At 42.9% G+C, this 20,957-nt stretch overlaps 1 protein-coding gene across 1 annotated transcript in view; it reads right to left on the reverse strand.

Moving 5' to 3' along the window:
- LOC120054763 (DNA-directed RNA polymerase, mitochondrial-like) overlaps nucleotides 1-20,957 on the reverse strand; it is a 93,931-nt gene that overhangs the window by 35,133 nt on the left and 37,841 nt on the right. The window contains exons 7-15 of the mRNA XM_039002347.1: nucleotides 15,114-15,281; nucleotides 14,633-14,803; nucleotides 14,274-14,513; nucleotides 11,999-12,793; nucleotides 11,704-11,826; nucleotides 9,424-9,546; nucleotides 7,963-8,142; nucleotides 2,528-2,614; nucleotides 1,368-1,481 (exon numbers count right to left, since the gene is read on the reverse strand). Of these exons, the coding sequence (XP_038858275.1) occupies nucleotides 1,368-1,481; nucleotides 2,528-2,614; nucleotides 7,963-8,142; nucleotides 9,424-9,546; nucleotides 11,704-11,826; nucleotides 11,999-12,793; nucleotides 14,274-14,513; nucleotides 14,633-14,803; nucleotides 15,114-15,281 (2,001 nt within the window). The remainder of the gene's footprint in view (nucleotides 1-1,367; nucleotides 1,482-2,527; nucleotides 2,615-7,962; nucleotides 8,143-9,423; nucleotides 9,547-11,703; nucleotides 11,827-11,998; nucleotides 12,794-14,273; nucleotides 14,514-14,632; nucleotides 14,804-15,113; nucleotides 15,282-20,957) is intronic.

Consider the following 20,957-nt stretch of genomic DNA (forward strand, 5'->3'; position numbering starts at 1 on the left):
CAAAGACACACATGCATACATAGCCAACATTAAGCATCTCTCAATTTCAGGTGCCCTAATGCTACACCCTTCTCCAGAGGCTTGGGTTGGTGGAACCAGTGCCAGTGTTGACCACAGGATGTATATTGTATATTGTATATTGGCCAGCTCAGTGCCATTAAATGCTACAGAGACCTCGGTGCCAGTGAGACAGATGTGCAGCCAGATGCTTTCAGCAGAAGTGAGAAGAAGCAGCTCTGCCTAAACTTCCACACAACACAACCACCTCTGAGCTCGGGCTCTGGCTCTTAATACTGCCTGGCAGGCAGAGAGGCAGATGAGAGAGAAGGGGAGAATAGACAGAAGAGAAAGAGGGGGAAGGAAAGGGGGTGGAGGAGGAGGAAGAGAGGGAGCATACAAAGCCACTGCTGCAGCTGGCTTATTGTTTCACAAGACCACGAGGCAGCACGAGACCTTTCAGAGGCCGCCGCCCCCTGTCTGTCAGTGAGGTCAGCAGAGGTCAGGTGAGGTGAAGAGAGCCCTGTAATTGGCTACTGCTTTTAGGCCCTTCTACCAGCTCACGACACACCACTATAGCCAAACAACAAGCTCACAGAGAGACACTGTCCCAATTAGGGGGGAAAAGGGACCTTACAAGGGACCCTAGTCTGCTTGTTATTTTCATGACCTCTCCAGATAACATGTGACTGGCATTAATGGTGAACACAGCCAGATTGGTTAGTCTACAGAACACAGACTGAGTGCACAAAATATTAAGAACACATGCTCTTTCTATGACATATACTGACCAGTTGAAATCTATGACCCCTTATTGATGTCACTTAATAAATGCACTTCGATCAGTGTAGATGAAGGGGAGGAGACAGGTTAAAGAAGGATTTTTAAGCCTGGAGACAATTGAGACATGAATTGTGTATTCAGAGGGTGAATGGGCAAGACAACAATTTAAGTGTCTTTGAACGGGGTATGGTAGTAGCTACCATGCGCACCGGTTTGTGTCAAGAACTGCAGCGCTGCTGTTTTTTTTACGCTCAACAGTTTCCCGTGTGTATCAAGAATGGTCCACCACCCAAAGGACATCCAGACAACTTGACACAATGAGTAGGTGTCCAAACTTTGACTGGTACTGTATATTGTATAAATACGCACATATTTTCTTTTAAAAAGGGCAAAGTTGACATGTATGAGCTTGTATAACAGTGCAGCAGCACAGGGTGCCTTTACTGTAAACACAAGTGTAGTAGGACACAAAGGAAGGATCACCGCTTGGGTGTAAGATGTTCAATATATACTTATTTCTTTATGCTTCTCTGAGCTCCAACTAAGCAACATCTTAAGTATCTAGAGTAAGTGACGTTTACTCTTACCATCTGTGTCCGGCTGCGGTGGTAAGGCTGGATGATGGGAAGGCCCAGGGGTGTCACCCACTCTACCGTGCTGCCTGACTTAGCGATGAGCCTGGCGCTCTCCGTCAGCCAGTCCTGAAACAGAGGGCCCCGCCACGGGTTAGCTAATGGGAGGAGAGGTGGTCACTCAGTGAAACTTAAGTAGGACACTTAAAACACCACTCACAGGTCACAGCATGCAACTGCTCTGCTGCCAGCTACTGTAGATACACATCAGAGCTAGGGGATTCAAATCACTTTTGTCATCTACTGTTGACTGGTGAGTACATATGGACTATGTTCTGCTCAAATTAGGATGTTTGTGAAATTGAGGAAGCTTTTAGAAAATAGACATTACATTCACTCAGCAGCTTGAAAGTATGATCAGGTTAAACATAGATGCAGCTTCTTCCGTGATTACTTCTATCCAGTGCCAACAGCGTTTTCGTATAAACAGATGGACAGTTGTTGCTTGCAGACAGTAGAACACTACACTAGACACATTACAGTGCTGGGCTGGCTGAGTCTGTTCACTCTCTCTCTCTCACACAGATTCACTCTCTAGGAATGGAAGCCATATTAGCGTCCCAGAGGTCATCATCCACTGCCCATTCATCAGACTGTCCGTGTTCCTTGTGGTCCACTTTCTCTCTCCCTCGCTCCTCTTTCTCCTCCCTTACCCAGGCAGAGAGGAGAGGAGGGGAAGAGGAGAGAGGGATTGATCATGTACTTAACCACTGCTGCTCTCTCTTTGAGCCACTGCTGTGTAGACCCAGCAGGACCCGACCCATTTAGAGATGAACCAGGAGCAGGGGCGAGGCGAAGGGGGGATATTTCATGTCTGCCCTCACCCCCTGGTGAGCTAATAGAAACAGTGGGTGGTGGGTCCTTAAGATAACCTGATCATTCTCACTCCTATGGTTTTAATTTATGAGACCGTACCAGGTGCTGGTGAATGTCGTCCTAAATGTATGTGAACTATAAAGGGGATGAAAATGATGAACGAGCACGGCTATTGCGCTAATAGTAAAGTCAATTAGTCGTTATTAACAAGTTCACACACTCATTTTGCGCGCTGGGTGAACTGTGGAGACTGCATATGCAGCAGGTAAATGGATATATTAGTAATGTGTGTCGTGTACCTGGATCTCTCTAGTGCCGGTGAACATCTCCTTCAGACTGCTGAACACCTGGTGGACCAGGTAGTGAGAGGCATCCCATACATACTCCTGCAATCACAACACACACATCTCAATGGCAGGACAATACATATATCCAAATCGAGCACATTATTTACTAATTTATTTGCACATATTCAAAAAGAGTAAAAGGACCAAGTACAGAACCCTGAGGAACTCCACAAGGTAAATGATGGTCTGTTCCATACAATTAATGGATTGATACATGTATTAGGGCTGAGCGATATGGCCAAAATATCATATCACAGTATATATTTTTATTAATTGGACAGAATGACAATATTTAACGTTTTTGAATAATAAAAGTTCTACATTTGTTTTATGAGTAGTGTGTGACCCTAGGGTGGCAACACATACATTCTAAGGAATTTCAATGGGTCTTTCTCCATTCTGATTGTTTTATACTGTTCAATTCAACCAAAAATAATTTTCAGCATTTTCATATATTTCTGTATTTCCTGCACTCATTTGAGAATTTCCACACTGCCACGTAGGGCTGCACGATATGGGCAAACAATCAAGGCTTTATTTTTAACAAAATGTTGCGATTTAGAGCAAAAGCCTTGGATGAACTGTTGGAATCATGGAAATAGAATGATTATTCTAATTCTATAGTTAGAATATAATAGTGGGCACCTTGAATACAGTGTTGTTTGACATGACAACGAATGAAAATGCCAGGGAGGAGTTATTGTGACAAGGTAGGAACCAAAGTGTTGATACGTTTTCCTAGTGAACCCTATAATCTTTGGCTACATTGAATGTTTTCTCTTAGCTACTTCATGTAGCTAACATATTCTTGCATCGCATATTCCTTTTTGATTTAGAAGATACTGTTGCACAAACAACATGCTGATTTAGGTCTACACCATCACCGGTATTATCAAGCTGTATAGCTAATTATGTTTGCTCTATTAGCATTAGCGGCTAACACGATTTAGGCCCAACTTGCTCAGAAAAGAAACTAGCCGTTTGCAGATGTAAGAAACACAAAGTAATAGTGTAATTATAGAACTCTAGTGAGTTTATATTAAGAAGCAAAGTGAAAACAGCATCATTGTCATCAACATTGTTGCATGTGCTGCATTGACCATGCAGAATGAACGCAAGTGTCTTGTGGTCGAGGAACAACAAAATGTGCCCCTTGAGTGATGGGGGGGGCTATGTCTGTGTGGAAAGTGGCATGGAGAGAGAGAGAGAGAGAGAGCAGAGAGAGATGACTCAAGTAGCGGAGTAAACTATAAAAATGGGCGTTACACATGGCATATCATATTCAACAAACCAAACATTCAAATACAGTTATAGAAGGTAAAGTAAAAACGCAAGAAGGTCTGTGCATCAATACCGGTATATCATAAAACTGCTCAGCCCTAGTTGATAGGCGCAGATGGTTTAAGGGTCATTAAATATTGTGTGGCTGAAAGGCGGGTGGGTGGCGGGAGGGTTGAATAAAGAGAAACGATACCTTAATAAATCCATAAATGTATAATTATTGTGCAATTTATATAGGCTACATTGAGGTTTTATTTAATTATTTTAGGCTATCTAGTATTATTGCATACACTTAAACTTCAGGTCTTATCTGGACATTGACTAACCAGAATAACCTATTGTTTTTTGGCAAACTCCAAAGTCCTCTGATAATACTAGTCCCGTGCGAATAGACATTCCTGTGTTTTGAGATACATGTCTGGGTTTGACAGGTTTTGCTCGCGGTTTGAGCAAGAAAACAATAAGTGATTTGGTAAATTGAACGAAGTGCATAGCCTATATATGAAGGGCCTACATGTATCAACTTTCACAGTGAATGCTTTTGTGCGAATTAATTGAACATTGCCAAATGCATCATTAAAAAATATTGCGTCTATTTCATGCAACCCTTGCTGTTAATAGATCGCAAAGCAGCATACAACGTTTGGAACAATTTCACTTCCTCATCCATAACCTAAAAACGCATACCAAGTGCATACCAAGTTAGCTGTTTAGCTCACATATGAAGGCTGGGTGGCAAGTAGGACATCTTCTACGGCAGATCGCTAAAATATCCTAATGATTATCATCACACTTGCTCATTTCAAATATAATAGCGACACTATATCAAAGATGGTTTGGTAAGGTTTAGAAACTTGGTAACCAAGCTCGAGATATAAGTGTAGCCTGTTATCGCCTGGACTTGTTGAAATATCTTCACGCATAGAAAAAAAAAAACTCCAGCCTTCCGTTATATCTGTAAAATAATAGAAAAAAGAGAAAGAACGTTCTCTAGTAATACTAGTCCTGTGCGAATAAGGCCATAGCCTCAATAATAACTCCTGCAAAATTAAGCATTTCTTCGAGTAAAATGATACACCAAATGTAGGCAAAATTTGGACTGGACTGGAGAAATATATATATTTTTCTGCATCTTGAGAGAATGCAATGCTCAGTTATATACCATCTGCAGAGGTGCTGTCTTTATCATAACAGTGTCATAAAATCGGATAGTATTTTAACCACATAAAATATGCATCTAAGCCGAACTGAAATCTTATTAGAAAGACATTGGGTCGTTTTCACAGCTTTCTTTCTCCTTACCACCGGTTAAACTGATGTCATTAGGACATTTTGCACAGAAAATCTCTCCCAGTTTTTTGTTGCATTATTCTATTTTCTCGCCAGTCCCTAGACGTTTTTGCTCCACGAAAGATGACAGAAAACTTTACCAATTTCAACAAAATTGAATAATTAATAATATCGATCTATTACATTATTCTGTTGCGCAAAGGTTTATTTAGTCTTCTAGGGCAACATAATGACAAAAGAGAAGCCCCATCTAATTATAGACAAGTCGACTAACACATAGCCTACCAAAATGTCGGAAATTATAAGCAGAAACAAAAAATGGATATCAGTGTGTGGTGCCACTAGCTCCCAGCTGCTGCCTGTCAATCCCAACTCCTTCCCAGTTCTGCTGTTGGGGGAGCACAGAGGTTTTACTGTACCCTACCACAGGGCCACTTAGACAGGCTGTGAGGCCACGGAACTGCCATCAGCACTCTCATTACCCCTGACTCCACTGTAACTATTGACATCCCAACCACCACATCTACATACTCAACTGTATGATTGTATCAACTGGGGGGGGGGGGGGGGGGGGGGCTTTCTCTACTGTTACTTTCTCTACTGTTATCAATTACCATAATACAGTAGGTTATGAGGAGACAATTACCATTTGTATAGGTATCAATGATTTTGGCATAGAATTTTACTGAGAATAGGGGTATTAAATTCATGGTGATATTGCTGCGTTGAACTAAAAGGTTATGAGAAGTACGATTGTCACATTACAGTGGTATATAAATCTCAGTATGATCAGACGGTTTCCCCAGCTGTTCCACTGTAGTAATCATTTCCCATTACACTGTTCCCAGATTCCCTGTTGAACTAATTACAAATGTTAACATCTCTCTGGCTATGAGAAAATAAACTCTAGGGGGGACAGAAATTGAATTTCTGAATGTTGGGGGGGGACATGTCCCCCCTGTCCCCAGTGAAAGTTGCACCCTTGCTACTGTATTATAACAGGCCTACGTGCTTGTGTGAAGTACCTAAAGATCAATAAAATCAATGGCTATCATAGATGGATATACAGTGAATGACATCAGTCATCAGTATGACACACATGGGAATGTATCGCTGTGTATGCCATTTCTCGTAACACAGTCATATGATATAGGAGATTGTTATATAATACTGTTAAGTATTCATCTAGAAAGTACATAGTGACATCATAAAAACCAACAACAGCTCTCTTTGGGGATTTGAAGTGGTCAAATGCTACAGAAGGGGCGGAAGGTAGCCTAGTGGTTAGAGCACTGGACCAGTAACCGAAAGGTTGCTGGATCGAATCCCCAAGCTGACAAGGTAAAAATCTGTCGTTTTGCCCCTGAACAAGGCAGTTAACACACTGTTCACTGGTAGGCCGTCAGTGTAAATAAGAATTTGTTCTTAACTGACTTGTCTAGTTAAATAAAAGGTTAAAACTAAAAAACAAATAACAAAACAGCTACAATAACAGCTAATATGTGGCAGTTACTTTACAGCAGTATAATGTAGTGTTGTCACGATGCCAAAATGTTACTTACGATACCAGTCCAAGTATCACAATATCGAGTAGTATCGAAAAATCTGAGTGGCCTAATGTCCTGTTCGCCCCCAGGCGCTTATTCATGTTTTCTAAACGTTCTGCGCATGTGCTACGCAAAAACCTGTCACTTAAATTCACATTTCTACTCAATACATCACGTTGAATTTAACTTCACACTGTATAATTGAATACTGCATAGAATGGCTGATTTGCTCGTACACACACTGCTCCCAACTTTTAAAATGTTTAACACCAAACAGAATTTAAGGAGCACCAGAAAGAGAGATTTTTTAAAATAGTTTAGGCTTACAAATCCTACCTTTGAAGCACATCTCATGCGTAGCAGACCCTTTTTTTTCCATCCTGTGCCAATCAAATTTGCGTAGACCTACTGTCAAGTTACCAAGTTGTCAGCTAGCTAGGTAACATGACTAAACAACGTTGTTTGTTATCAAACCAATAATTTGCAACCCAGGAATAGTTTAAAACGGCCCGTGACATTGTTTGTGAAATTATGTAAAATACTCATGAATCCCGATAGAAAGAATAAAAGTTATCTCCGTTATTATGGGTCATATTCTTTTTAACCGTTTAAGCTAGAGACAAGCCATTTCTTTGCTGTAAAGCTGCAAGCATGCCTGTCCATTTCCCCTCTCAGGCACTCAGAGGCTGCGCATGACAGTGAACCTGCAGTCTACTAAGACCAGCCTGTGCTCTTGGTAACAGTCAATGAAATTATGTCAACTTTGCACGCTCTGCGCGCTGCTCCAATGTAACACCAGAAGACTCATCAGGGTCTGCATCCCCTAAATTATATTTACAAAATGGATGGAGGAACAGATGTGCAGGAAGAGTGGATGGAGAGAAGCAGGTGAGTGATGGCTGGAAGGGGATACTGCTGGCTGATTACAGTTGCAACATGAAAGTGAAGTGTATATTATTGGACCGGCGCATACCAGAGACTGGTGGCTGTCGCTTCAATTCAACTGAATATATAAACATTTTATAACAGGCTCCAGAAGGTTCTTTAGATCAGTAGGGGACGAAAATTTGGTAGTATCATATAAAATGGTACTACGGTATTCTAAAATGCTGGTATCATAAGTATCATGACGTTTTGGTACCGTGATACTACCGTGGTATCGGTATACACTAGTATAATGGTATAGCTTAGCCAACACCCGAGGATGGATAAATGGAACCAATCTTTATTGTCCTCACTGAGGTACTGGAGACTACTGGTAGGCCTTACCTTGGGGAAGTCATCAATCTCCTTGAGCCTCTTCTCTATCTGGAGGCGTCCTCCGTAGCGCGTCACGCCGTACACCACCGTCATCACCGTCTGCTTCACCACCTTCCTGCTGATGAAGCCCTCCAGCACCTGGGCGACCTTCAGACCCTTCTCCGCATCCCGCGCACGGAACTCTTCCACCTAGAAAACCCACAGAGAGCACCAAACACATTGTCATCTTGTCCAAAGGGAATCGCACTGACTCACAATAGTATCATTCACTGACTCTGACAGGCACAGAGCATTATTTGGGAGCATAAGAGCACCACATTGACTCAGTGTGCTACAGACAATACAATGATTTAGACTGTCAGTGCCTACGACACAGCTACCACACTGCCTCAATAGAGCAATTGCTTAGGCAGCACTTGGCTGTTTAGCCTGTACAGAACCTGCTGTACTAGTTATATAAGTGTACTGTCTGAATCAATGAACTGCAATCACTTTAAAGTTACACCGGGTGTATACTTCCTGTAAACATTGTAACCTGGATGATTGGGGCCCTGTGTGTACAGGAGGTGTTTCTCCTCCCTAGGACTCAGAGCAGAGATGATTTCATCAGCTGCTTTCTAATCAGAGCTCCCAGGGGTGAGTGGACAATGAGGTAGGAGAGAGCAGAGAGCACTGACACAGCACTATTCTGACGGGTAGCCCAGCTCATTGAGAACTCCTCAATGTACTCTGCTGCTCCAGTTAAATGAGGCTTGATGTTTTTGGCATGGCCGCACTGTGCTTTTTTATCACAGCATAAACACTCTCCACTCTCACCGGTGCTAAAATCAATAGGCTCACTATTAGCCTCAAATTATTTCCCCTTAAAATGAGCCGCATGTTCAGAGCAGAATCCTTGGGCTGTGCCTTCTGTTCTGCAGGAACTGGGGCAAAGATGTGCTCTGGGGTAAAGAGGTGCTCTGGGGCAAAGAGGTGCTCTGGGGCAAAGAGGTGCTCTGGGGCAAAGAGGTGCTCTGGGGCAAAGAGGTGCTCTGGGGCAAAGAGGAGCTCTGGGGCAAAGAGGCAAAGTAAGCCTGATGTAAGGCTGAGGAGAGCAGGTGCTGTTATTATAGACTGTTCTAAGGAAAAAAAACAGGTAGACTGTCATTCCCTAGGAGTCCAACCACCCAAGTAAATAAATAAAGAAGCTCAATAATGTAAGACACTCATCAAGGACATAGGAAGTTAAATAGAACATGAATTTGGGCATTACAGCCAAGCTGTTTTGACCGTTGGTGTTATTACTACAGTATAAGGGAAAGGGAAAAGGGGATACCTAGTCAGTTTTACTACAATGCACTCAACTGAAATGTGTCTTCCGCATTTAACCCAACCCATCTGAATCAGGTGGTAAGGGAATGGTGATTCAACCACCCCAGCATTAACTAGAACCCCTTCCCACTGCACCCTCTGGTGCCCAGGCTGACTGACCTGCTGTGCCACCCCGCTGTAGACATCCTGGGGCTCCTCGCAGGGAATAAGGTTCACAGAGGTGGCACCAATCACGTCTCGACCCAGGGCTGCATAGTGCTGCAGGCCGTTACACGAGCCATCCTGAGGGAGAGGAGAGACAGAGAGGAGAGAGAGAGACAGAGAGAGAGAGACAGAGAGAGAGAGAGAGACAGAGAGAGAGAGACAGAGAGAGAGAGAGAGATGCAACCCTATAACAGATCACAAGACTGGTGGATGGAGTCGAGTAGGCGGTGTGATACTGCTGGCAGCATTCGTTTCATTCAACAATGACATAGCCCACAGATTAAAATTTTCCCGAGGCTAGAGTAACAGACAATTAGGTACCAGTCAAATTACTACGCTCATTCCAAAAAACATCTGGACCTTGACTTCTCACAGAGACAGACAGAGAGAGAGAGAGAGAGAGAGAGACTCGAAAAGAATAGAAAGGAAAATAGAGAGCAAATAAGCAAGCAACTTTTATTGGAGTGGCAAATAAAAGATTAACCGTGGCCATGGATGGAGTCCTGAAGCAGCAGAGAAAGACAAGGTCAATGGGCTGCTCAGCTCTTTTAACTGGGCACCGATTGTTCTTACCCCTGCAGATTGCTCTACCACTGGCTCTACTACACAGCCAGAGCCCAGCCAACAGACAGAAGCTAACTGATGTCTGAACACACCATTTAGGCTGGATGACCATATTGCTTACACCTACAGTTGAAGTCGGAAGTTTACGTACACCTTAGCCAAATACAATTAAACTCAGTTTATCACTATTCCTGACATTTAATCCTAGTAAAAATTCCCTGTCTTAGGTCAGTTAGGATCACCACTTTATTTTAAGAATGTGAAATGTCAAAATAATAGTAGAGAATGCTCTTTCATCGCATTCCCAGTGGGTCAGAAGTTTACATACACGCAATTAGTATTTGGTAGCATTGCCTTTAAATTGTTTAACTTGGGTCAAACGTTTCAGGTAGCCTTTCACAAGTTTCCCACAATAAATTGGGTGAATTTTGGCCCATTCCTCCTGACTGAGTCAGGTTGCTAGGCCTCCTTGCTCGCACACGCTTATTCAGTTCTGCCCACACATTTTCTATAGAATTGAGATCAGGGCTTTGTGATGGCCACTTTAATACCTTGACTTTGTTGTCCTTAAGCCATTTTGCCACAACTTTGGAAGTATGCTTGGGGTCATTGTTCATTTGGAAGACCCATTTAACTTTAACTTCCTGACTGCTTTAACTTCCTGACTGATGTCTTGAGATGTTGCTTCAATATATCCACATCATTTTCTTTCCTCATGATGCCATCTATTTTGTGAAGTGCAACAGTCCCTCCTGCAGCAAAGCATCCCCACAACATGGTGCTGCCACCCCCGTGCTTCACGGTTGTGTTTCATCAAACCAGAGGACATTTCTACCAAAAGTACGATCTTCGTCCCTATGTGCAGTTGCAAACCGTAGTCTGGCTTTTTTATGGCGGTTTTGGAACAGTGGCTTCTTCCTTGCTGTCGATATAGGACTAGATTTACTGTGGATATAGATACTTTTGTTTCCTCCAGCATCTTCACAAGGTCCTTTGCTGCTGTTCTGGGATTGATTTGCACTTTTCGCACCAAAGAACGCGTCTCCTTCCTGAGCGGTATGACGGCTGCGTGGTCCCATGGTGTTTATTCTTGCGTACTATTGTTTGTACAGATGAACGTGGTACCTTCAGGCGTTTGGAAATTGTTCCCAAGGATGAACCAGAATTGTGGAGGTCTATAATTTTTTTCCTGAGGTCTTGGCTGATTTCTTTTGATTTTCCCATGATGTCAAGCAAAGAGGCACTGAGTTACAAGGTAGGCATTGAAATACATCCACAGGTACACCTCCAATTGACTCAAATTGTGTCAATTAGCCTATCAGAAGCTTCTAAAGCCATGACATCATTTTCTGGAATTTTCCAAGCTGATTAAAAGCCACTGTCAACTTAAGTGTATGTAATCTTCTGACTCACTGGAATTGTGATACAGTGAAATAATCCGTCTGTAAACAATTGTTGGGAAAATGACTTGTGTCATGCACAAAGTAGATGTCCTAACCGACTTGCCAAAACTATAGTTTGTTAACAAGAAATTTGTGGAGTGGTTGAAAAACAAATTTTAATGACTCCAACCTAAGTGTATGTTAACTTCTGACTTCAACTGTACCTATATAATCCTTTCAGATCTACATGGAGGGTCAAGTGGTAGGGGCTAGAGGTCAACGTCATTACCTGATGTACAGGAAAGTGGGAGATGAAGTGTGTGGGGTCAGGTGACCTGACGGCGTTGGCTATCTCCATACAGCAGGCCAGGGTTTGCCAGGGTTCATCTGCATTCTGCCACCACTTCTTACCCTGCCGTGGAAACATAGACAATGCAGTACTAGATACTCATAGACAATGCAGTACTAGATACACAACATTACTACTCAACGGTTCGATTATCTCCCAGTGGGTAGAATAATAATCTCAATCTACGAGCTCCAACAGTATGATAAGAAACAGAAAACATTGTTAGCAGACTGACGATGAGGGGGTTGTCTGCAGAGTCCAGGATGTCGTCCATGATGGAGTTGGCGTACTCCAGCCTGCCAGCCAGCGAGCTGCGTTTCTTCAGGCCCGTCAGGTTGACCAGGTGGATCTTCAGCCATTCCAGCCCGCCCGGCCCTAAGGGCTTCCCCTCCGCAAACACCAGGACGGCCCTGGTCACATCGCTGCCTAGGTGGTTGAAGTAGGGCGGGCACGGGTATGTGCGCCCACGGAAGTCCATGTTGTGGGGGAACCAGAAGACCTCGTCCCTCATGTGGTTGGCGATGGAGAGTTTATAGAGGGCGTCCATCCTGAGGCTGTGCATCTCACTGCACTTCTTCTTGGCATTAACCACCTCCCTCTTCAGGTGGGCCTTCTCGGCTGAGGTGAAGGTGGCCGAGTCCTGCTGGTTGTAGCGGGGAATCTTAGGAGCCTCGGAGTTGGGCGGCGGGACGTCCAGCTTCTCGCTACCCTTGTCATTGAAGATGGAGATGATGATGTCCAGCAGGGGCTGGTTGATCCTCCAGGCCGCGTTGCCCAACTGGTTGAGGGAGTCCAGCACGGCATGGAGGTCAGCATCCTGGCACTTCTCCAGCAGGATCTCATGCTGGTTGGCGCCTTCCACCGCACGCATCATTTTGGTAGGGGTGAGGAGGTAAGCTCCGAATTTAGACGAGGTCCAGGGCACGGGGGGGCACAGCATGGGCATCACGTAGGAGTCAAAGGTCAGCGTGGTGTCCATGGCGTCCTGCTGCATCTGCGTCAGGATGGGGTGCGGCTTTATGAAGCCGACCTGGAGCCAATCACAACACGAGAGATCTAATTAAATACAAATCATACAAATCCAGTACCAGTCCAATCAAATATATGCTCAAAACAGAGGTGAACGTTTCAATTAAGCTTCAGTAAAACAGGCACGCTTATTTGCTGTGACAACACATTAATCATGGCTTCAGCTAAGGTGTCTAGTTCATAGAAGTTTTATTTATAATTTTTTACAATCTCAATTTCAATCTAGTCTCATTGCTGCAACCCCCCAACAGGCTCAGAAGGCGAAGGTCGAGTCATGCGTCCTTCGAAATATGACCCAGCAAACTACGCTTCTTAACTCCCGCCCACTTAACCCAAAAGCCAGCTGCACTAATGTGTCAGAGGAAACACCATTCAACTGACAACCGAGGTCAGCCTGCAGGCGTCCGGCCTGCCCCAAGGATTCGCTAAAGCACGATGAGCCAAGTTAAGCCACCCCGGCCAAACCCTCCCCTAACCCGGACGACGCTGGGCCAATTGCACACCACCCTATGGCACTCTCGATCACGGCCGGTTGTGACACAGCCTGGAATCAAACCCAGGTCTGTAGTGACGCCTCTATCTCTGTGATGCAGTGCCTTAGACCGCTTCACCACTCGGGAACCCAGTTCATAGCAGTTTTAATCACGTGACAGCCGGAGATGAACTAACTACTCCCTGAAAGGCTTCACCATCCAAACCCAGACAGAAACAGCATTGTAGAGCACTACAGTATAAACCAACAGTGCACAGAGAGAGCTAAAGAGAGAGAGAGAGATATTATAACAGATTCAGTCCATCAACCAGGCAGAGCCTAACTGTGCATGCTGTAAAATCATTAGGCTGCACCCCTGCTGGCCTACTCTCTATCCCTCTGAGCCAGCACAGCAGAAGGATGGGTGGCCAGAGACAAGCTTCGAAACCCAGTGGACTCCACTGTCAAAGCACATCAAGTCCACCAGGTTGAGACGCCGGCAGGTGCTTCCCCCCCCCCCAACCAGGAACGAGGCCTCGGAGGACAAAATAGAAAGTGTCTTCATTTCCTTGTCAGTTATCCCAGGACAGTAAATCAGCCAGCCAATTAAGGGGACAGTAAAAAAAGGATTAGTTTGGAAGCCATTCGTCTTACTCAACTGCACCACCGTCCACTCTTGCAGGGAAAGCGGTTTTATAATTCATATGCCCATGAGCCAGACCGTGCAGGCAGAGAGTAATATGAGGGAGCTGAGCTGAGAGAGGAGAGCTGAAGACAGATGGAGAAGCTATGACAGACAGCCCTGTCCAAAACCAAGGTCACCTGTTATGTTCTGGCTGCTTTTCACTGCTGCACTACTGATCGATTTCGCTCATAAATGCCGACGTGAAGATTAAGGCATGAGCTGAGGAACCAACACTAAGCCTGGGAAATTGGGTGAATAAATTGGGAGAAAATAACTGGCATAAAATCACTTCAACTAACAATTCCACTCGAGTATATTCTTTACCTGTTTGTTACTACGGAAGGTGTACATGTGGTAGAGCACAGGGATGAGCTTTCGGTCGTAGGCAGAGCTGAGGATGTCGCTGTTCACTTTCATGTGCTTGACCATGAGGTCCACCAGGTAGGTACCCAGCTCCACCACCACCATGTGAGGCCAGTGGGTCTCGTCCCCCAGCAGGGAGGGACCAGAGCTATGCTCCGCCTCCAGCTTCCACCATCGCTCCCTAGGCAATACGTCAAACACCTGCAAGGCACAGTAAGGAGGTTTTCTTTAAGTCAAACAGTAGGTCAATTATTTTATACGTCTTCTAATTGCATGCAGATAAAGAACAGATAAAGACCAGATGTGGAGGAGTGTCATACCTTAGAGTCTTTGGCCAGTAGCTCAGTATATTCATTGTAGATATGGCTAAGCTTGTCCACCATCTGATTGTGTCCCTTCGTGCGGATGCAGAACATGTTGTGGACCCGGTTGCCTATCTCCTTGGCCAGGATGTGGAGAGACTCCCCACTGGGAGGCAGGTTGGACAGACTCTGACCACAGACAAAGACCACAGACTATCCGTATTTTATAGAATTACATTTTATGCAATGCTACAAAGTTGCTAAATAAACCTCAACCCTGAACTCTAAATACACCAGAGGTCTATAGGACCCACTGTCATAGATACTGCTGGGATTCAGTGGGTTTTACCTGAGGGATCCGAGCGCAGAACATTGCGGAAAGTCAAATTCAACTTTGGATCATTCAGATCATCACATTTCAAAAAGGTGATATTTAAAACAACATATGTGTGTATGACCCAAGCACCAATATACTGATAGTATTCAGCGGGTTATATACCTGGATCATGATGTCTACATAGTCCTTTTCATCCAGCAGACAGAGGTAGGGGTAGAGGCTGAGTCTGACGGCTTTCTGGGTGCTGCTGGCCAGGATCATCTTGCTCTCCCTCAGGGCCCCAACCAGGGCTTTGTGCCACACTAACCGCTGCACTGCCAGAAGGTCCCGCTGAAACAGACAACATAGTCTCACTGCATGGTCTCGTGTGTGGATGAAAACATGTTCTGCCTTATATCCACTCTGGACATGAGTTCAAATTTGACTTAAGGTTAAACAACAAACACATTAGATCTGTAGTATATGTGGTATTCAGCACATACAATTGAGGCCAAATACATTGAGTGTACAAAACATTAGGAACACCTGCTCTTCCGATGATATAGACTTACCAGGCGAAGGCCATGATTCCTTATTGATGCCACTTGTTAAATCCACTTCAAATCAGTGTAGATACAGAAGAGGAGTCAGGTTAAATAATGATTTTTAAGCCTTAAGACAATTGAGACATGGATTGTGTATGTATGCCATTCAGAGGGTGAATGGGCAAGACAAAATATTTAAGTGCCTTTGAACAGGGTATGGTAGTAGCAGGGCTAGGTAATAGACAGCTTTTGTACGATATATATTTTTTAAAGACGATGAATAAAATAGGTCGTAAATTCCTGGAGGAGATTATCTCCTCATGGCCACAGTATAGAGAGAGAGTGAGATTCATAGAGAGAATAAAGGAATTTCTTCCACCTCACAGAACTGGAGAACCGAACAACATTTATGTTCTGGAGAAGGTATAAAAGATCGGTGAAGAATCCAGCTACGAACTGGTCCGTTTGGTACAATTTTGTGAAACTCATGAGACAATATGGTCACATTACCATAACGCTGTTTATAAAATAGCCTCAGTTATGAGGCTTACATCTAATTGTTGTATAAAATGAATGAGTGAGGAAGGAACTGTTTGTGAAATTGTGTAATGTGATTTTGGACTGTTTAATGAAGGAAACTCCAATTCCCTTCGGAGTTTAACTAAATCAGAGGACCGCCCATGAGCACAGTTATTGTCTGGCGTCATGGGACAGGCCCTTTTCCGCTCTTCCGAATAAAACCCCCACCCAGGTTTTCTATCACCAGACCAGCTTACCTCGATAACAAGAGAGCTAAGGTTTGAGACCAGACCGAGCTTACCTAGATGGCTAAAGGTTGCAGACCAGCTTACCACGAGAGGGCCAAGGGTTTGAGTAGAGACCATAAACCTGAGTATAAGCTAAGGTTTGAGTAGATGGCTGAATCTTTTAACCATACCACGTGGTTAAACTCTTAGACTATCGATACCGACAGAATAAGAACAAGTCTTTGATATTATTTACTAGTCTGCAGCTAGGAATTCGGTATCATTGAACGCGAAGACCGACAACCGCCGAAATATCTATACTATAACGACATGAATGAATGTCACTCTGAACTATCCATTCTAACCATGACAAAGAGAGAGAGAGGGCGGACAGACTCTTCAACAGAAACAAACTTTTCAACAGAGATCCCGACGACACACTGAGCATAAATATATATATTGATTGCAATTGTTCCCGAATGCGTGAGCGTTCATGTGCAAAGGATTAGCATTTCAATTGTTATAATTATCAACTCTGTAGTGCCTTCTCAGCTGACCCCCACTCCCCTTTTGTCTAACAAGCCGTCATGCCGGTTTAGCCCACTAGGGCACATTCCTCTATCATTTCTTTGTAACCATATCTACTTTGTTTGTGTTATGCATTTCTGTGAATTACTTAGTTAGTAAATAAATGATTTTAAGACAATTGATGTATGGATGACTCATAGTGAAGACTGGGTTCGTGCAGATAACCAACCATTTACGACGTTTGGAATGAGACTTGAGGTAAAGAACGTGAGGTAAAGAATAACTCATTAATCAGAAGACTAAGTGATCAGACATTAAAATATCTGAAAGTTATATTAGGAAAATTATAACTTTGTAATCTAAATATTTTCCTTGGTGGCCCGACTTCCTAGTTAATTACAGTTACATGATTAATCAGTTTAAATCGCGTAATAATAATTAGAGTTATTTGATAAATAAGTCTTCAGTTTTAATGATGCCAAAGACACGACAATGGTCAGGACGTGACACCAACAAGGTGGAAGGACATCCAGACAACTTGACAACTGTGGGAAGCATTGGAGTCAACATTAACTAGCATCCCTGTGGAACTCTTTCGATACATTGTAGAGTCCATTCCCCGACGAATTGAGGCTGTTCTGATGGCAAAAGGGGGTGCAACTGTATGGTTGAGAAGGGTGAAGCTAAATAAATGGCAAAGAGGTCTGGCTGTACAACTAACTGGCAAACATACAGCAAATTGAGAAATTGTGACAAAACTGAATAAACTATACTATGAAATAAAGATAAATGACAAAGAATGATAGTAAAAAGCTTTGGAGCACCTTAAATTACATTTTGGGCAAAAAGGAAAACTCCGCTGATTATTATTATCTGACCCTGCTGGTCATCTATGAACGTTTGAACATCTTGGCCATGTTCTGTTATAATCTCCACCCGCCACAGCCAGAAGATGACTGGCCACCCCTCAGAGCCTGTTCCTCTCTAGATTTCTTCCTAGGGTCTGGCCTTTCTATGGAGTTTTTCCTAGCCACTGTGCTTCTACACCTGCATTGCTTGCTGTTTGGGGTTTTAGGCTGGGTTTCTGTACAGCACTTTGTGACATCGGCTGATGTAAAAAGGCTTTATAAATAAATTTGATTGATTGAGTCAAATGGCTCATTCATCCCAAAACCCACTGATATTGCAAAATACTTTAATATTTTTTTTTAAATTGGCAAGATTAGCAAATTTAGGCACGACATGCCAGCAACAAACGCTGACACTACACAAGTATATCTGACCAAATTATGAAAGACAAGCATCGTAATTTTGAATTCCGTAAAGTAAGTGTGGAAGAGGTGAAAAAGCCACCGGGTCTGACAACTTGGATGGAAAATTACTGAGGATAATAGTGGACGATATTGCCACTCCTTTTTGCCATATCTTCAACTATTGCCTACTAGAAAATGTGTTCCCTCGGGCATGGAGGGAAGCAAAAGTTATAGCCGACTAATCAGCCTGTTACCAACCATTTGGATGTGTTTGACCAGATCCAATGCTATTTTTCAGTAAACAAATTGACAGACTGTCAGCACGCTTAAAGGGAAGGACATTCAACAAGCACTTACACTTATTAAGCCAGCAGCATACCACCCTGCATCCCCCCCCCCAGGTAGAATCAGGAATTCCCCAGAGCAGCTGTCTAGGCCCCTTGCTTTTTAAAATCTTTACTAACGACATGCCATGTATGCGGATTACTCACTAAACACGTCAGCTACCACAGCGACTGTAATGACTGCAACACTTAACAAAGAGCTGCAGTCAGTTTCAGAATGGGTGGAAAGGAATAAGTTAGTCCTAAATATAACCCTAAACCTCAACTAAATATTGTAATGAATAATGTAGTAATTGAGCAAGGTGAGGACACTAAACTGATTGGAGTAACCTTCCATTGCAAACTGTTTTGGTCAAAACATATTGATACAACAGTAGCTAGGATGGGGAGAAATCTGTCCATAATAAAGCACTGCTCTGCATTCTTAACAGCACTATCAATAAGGCAGGTCCTAGTTTTGTCGCACCTGAACTTCCGTCCAGTCGTGTGGTCAGGTGTCACAAAGATGGACTTAGGAAAATTGCAATTGGCTCAGAACAGGGCAGCACGGCTGGCCCTTGTATGTACAGAGAGAGCTAACATTAAAAATATGCATATCATTCTCTCCTGGCTCAAAGTGAAGGAGAGATTGACTTCATCACTACTTGTATTTGTGAGAGGTATTGACATGTTGAAAGCACCGAGCTGTCTGTTTGAACTATTGGCACACAGCTCGGACACCCATGCATACCCCAAAAGACATGCCACCAGAGGTCTCTTCAACGTCCCCAAGTCCAGAACAGACTATGGGAGGTGCATAGTACTACATGGAACTCTATTCCATATCAAGTAACTCCTGCAAGCAGTAAAATAGTATGTATGTGTTCAGTAAGTATGTGTTCAGATTCAGAGATGGTGAGAGAACAGAAGTCTCCAGCCAGGTTGTAAAACCAGGTCAGCATCCAGGAGACTGTCATATTCCCCATCTCTCCAGGAGGAGAGAGCCCAGCTGACACCGAGCAGATATGCTGGCCTGGCCTGTAAAGGTGACTCAGCTCCCTCCTCAGGAGAGCCTCATTACAATATATTATCATGCTGCTCTGCCTGCTGTAAATGTTGCAGGACCACCAGGGACCCTCGTCCTCCCGCTTCCAGTCTGAAACATTGTCTGGAAATGCAGGGAGAGTTTAAACTGTAAATGCCAATGCCTGGCCCCAGACCACTGAGATATGGGGAGAGGGACACATCGCAGGAATAATATAGCTGATGTCTGGTGGCCTCAATGCATAATGTTCAAAGTTTTGACTGAAGTCTGGACACAAACTTTTCTCACAGATGACACTGACTGAACATTAAAAAAATACATAAACATCATGAAAATATATGATTTTGTCATTGGTAGTGCTGAGCGATTAGTGCTTTTTGAGGTCGGTTTGCGTCGTGCCTAAGAACAGCCCTTAGCCGTGGTATATTGGCCATATACCACACCCCCTCGTGCCGTATTGCTTAAACACACACCACACACTTTAAAAATATATATATTTTCCTTTATTACTTTAATATTTAATAATGTCTGCCCTCCAAATTCATATTCATTATATAAATAGGCCCGTTTAATTATGCCTGGCTTGCCTTTCAAAATCATTTAAAAAACTGTTTGCTAGGTGCAGGCAATAAACTATAGTGTATTTCAGTGTATTACTATTCCATACCGTGTTATTATAGTGTATTTCAGTGTATTACTATTCCATACTGTATTACTAGAGTGTTTTTCAGTGTGTTACTATTCCATACTGTATTATTAGTGTATTTCAGTGTGTTACTATTCCATACTGTATTATTAGTGTATTTCAGTGTGTTACTATTCCATACTGTATTATTAGTGTATTTCAGTGTGTTACTATTCCATACTGTATTATTAGTGTATTTCAGTGTGTTACTATTCCATACCGTGTTATTATAGTGTATTTCAGTGTGTTACTATTCCATACCGTGTTATTATAGTGTATTTCAGTGTGTTACTATTCCATACCGTATTATTATAGTGTATTTCAGTGTGTTACTATTCCATACCGTATTATTATAGTGTATTTCAGTGTGTTACTATTCCATACCGTATTATTATAGTGTATTTCAGTGTGTTACTATTCCATACCGTATTATTATAGTGTATTTCAGTGTGTTACTATTCCATACCGTATTATTAGTGTATTTCAGTGTGTTACTATTCCATACCGTATTATTATAGTGTATTTCAGTGTGTTACTAATCCATACCGTATTATTATAGTGTATTTCAGTGTGTTACTATTCCATACCGTATTATTATAGTGTATTTCAGTGTGTTACTATTCCATACCGTATTATTATAGTGTATTTCAGTGTATTTCTATTCCATACTGTATTCCTATAGTGTATTTCTATTCCATACTGTATTCCTATAGTGTATTTCTATTCCATACTGTATTATAGTAATATTGTGTTACTATTCCATACTGTATTCCTATAGTGTATTTCTATTCCATACTGTATTCCTATAGTGTATTTCTATTCCATACTGTATTATAGTAATATTGTGTTACTATTCCATACTGTATTCCTATAGTGTATTTCTATTCCATATTGTATTGCTA

This window comes from Salvelinus namaycush, chromosome 10 (genome assembly GCF_016432855.1).
Source record: "Salvelinus namaycush isolate Seneca chromosome 10, SaNama_1.0, whole genome shotgun sequence".
Taxonomy (NCBI): Eukaryota; Metazoa; Chordata; class Actinopteri; order Salmoniformes; family Salmonidae; genus Salvelinus; species Salvelinus namaycush.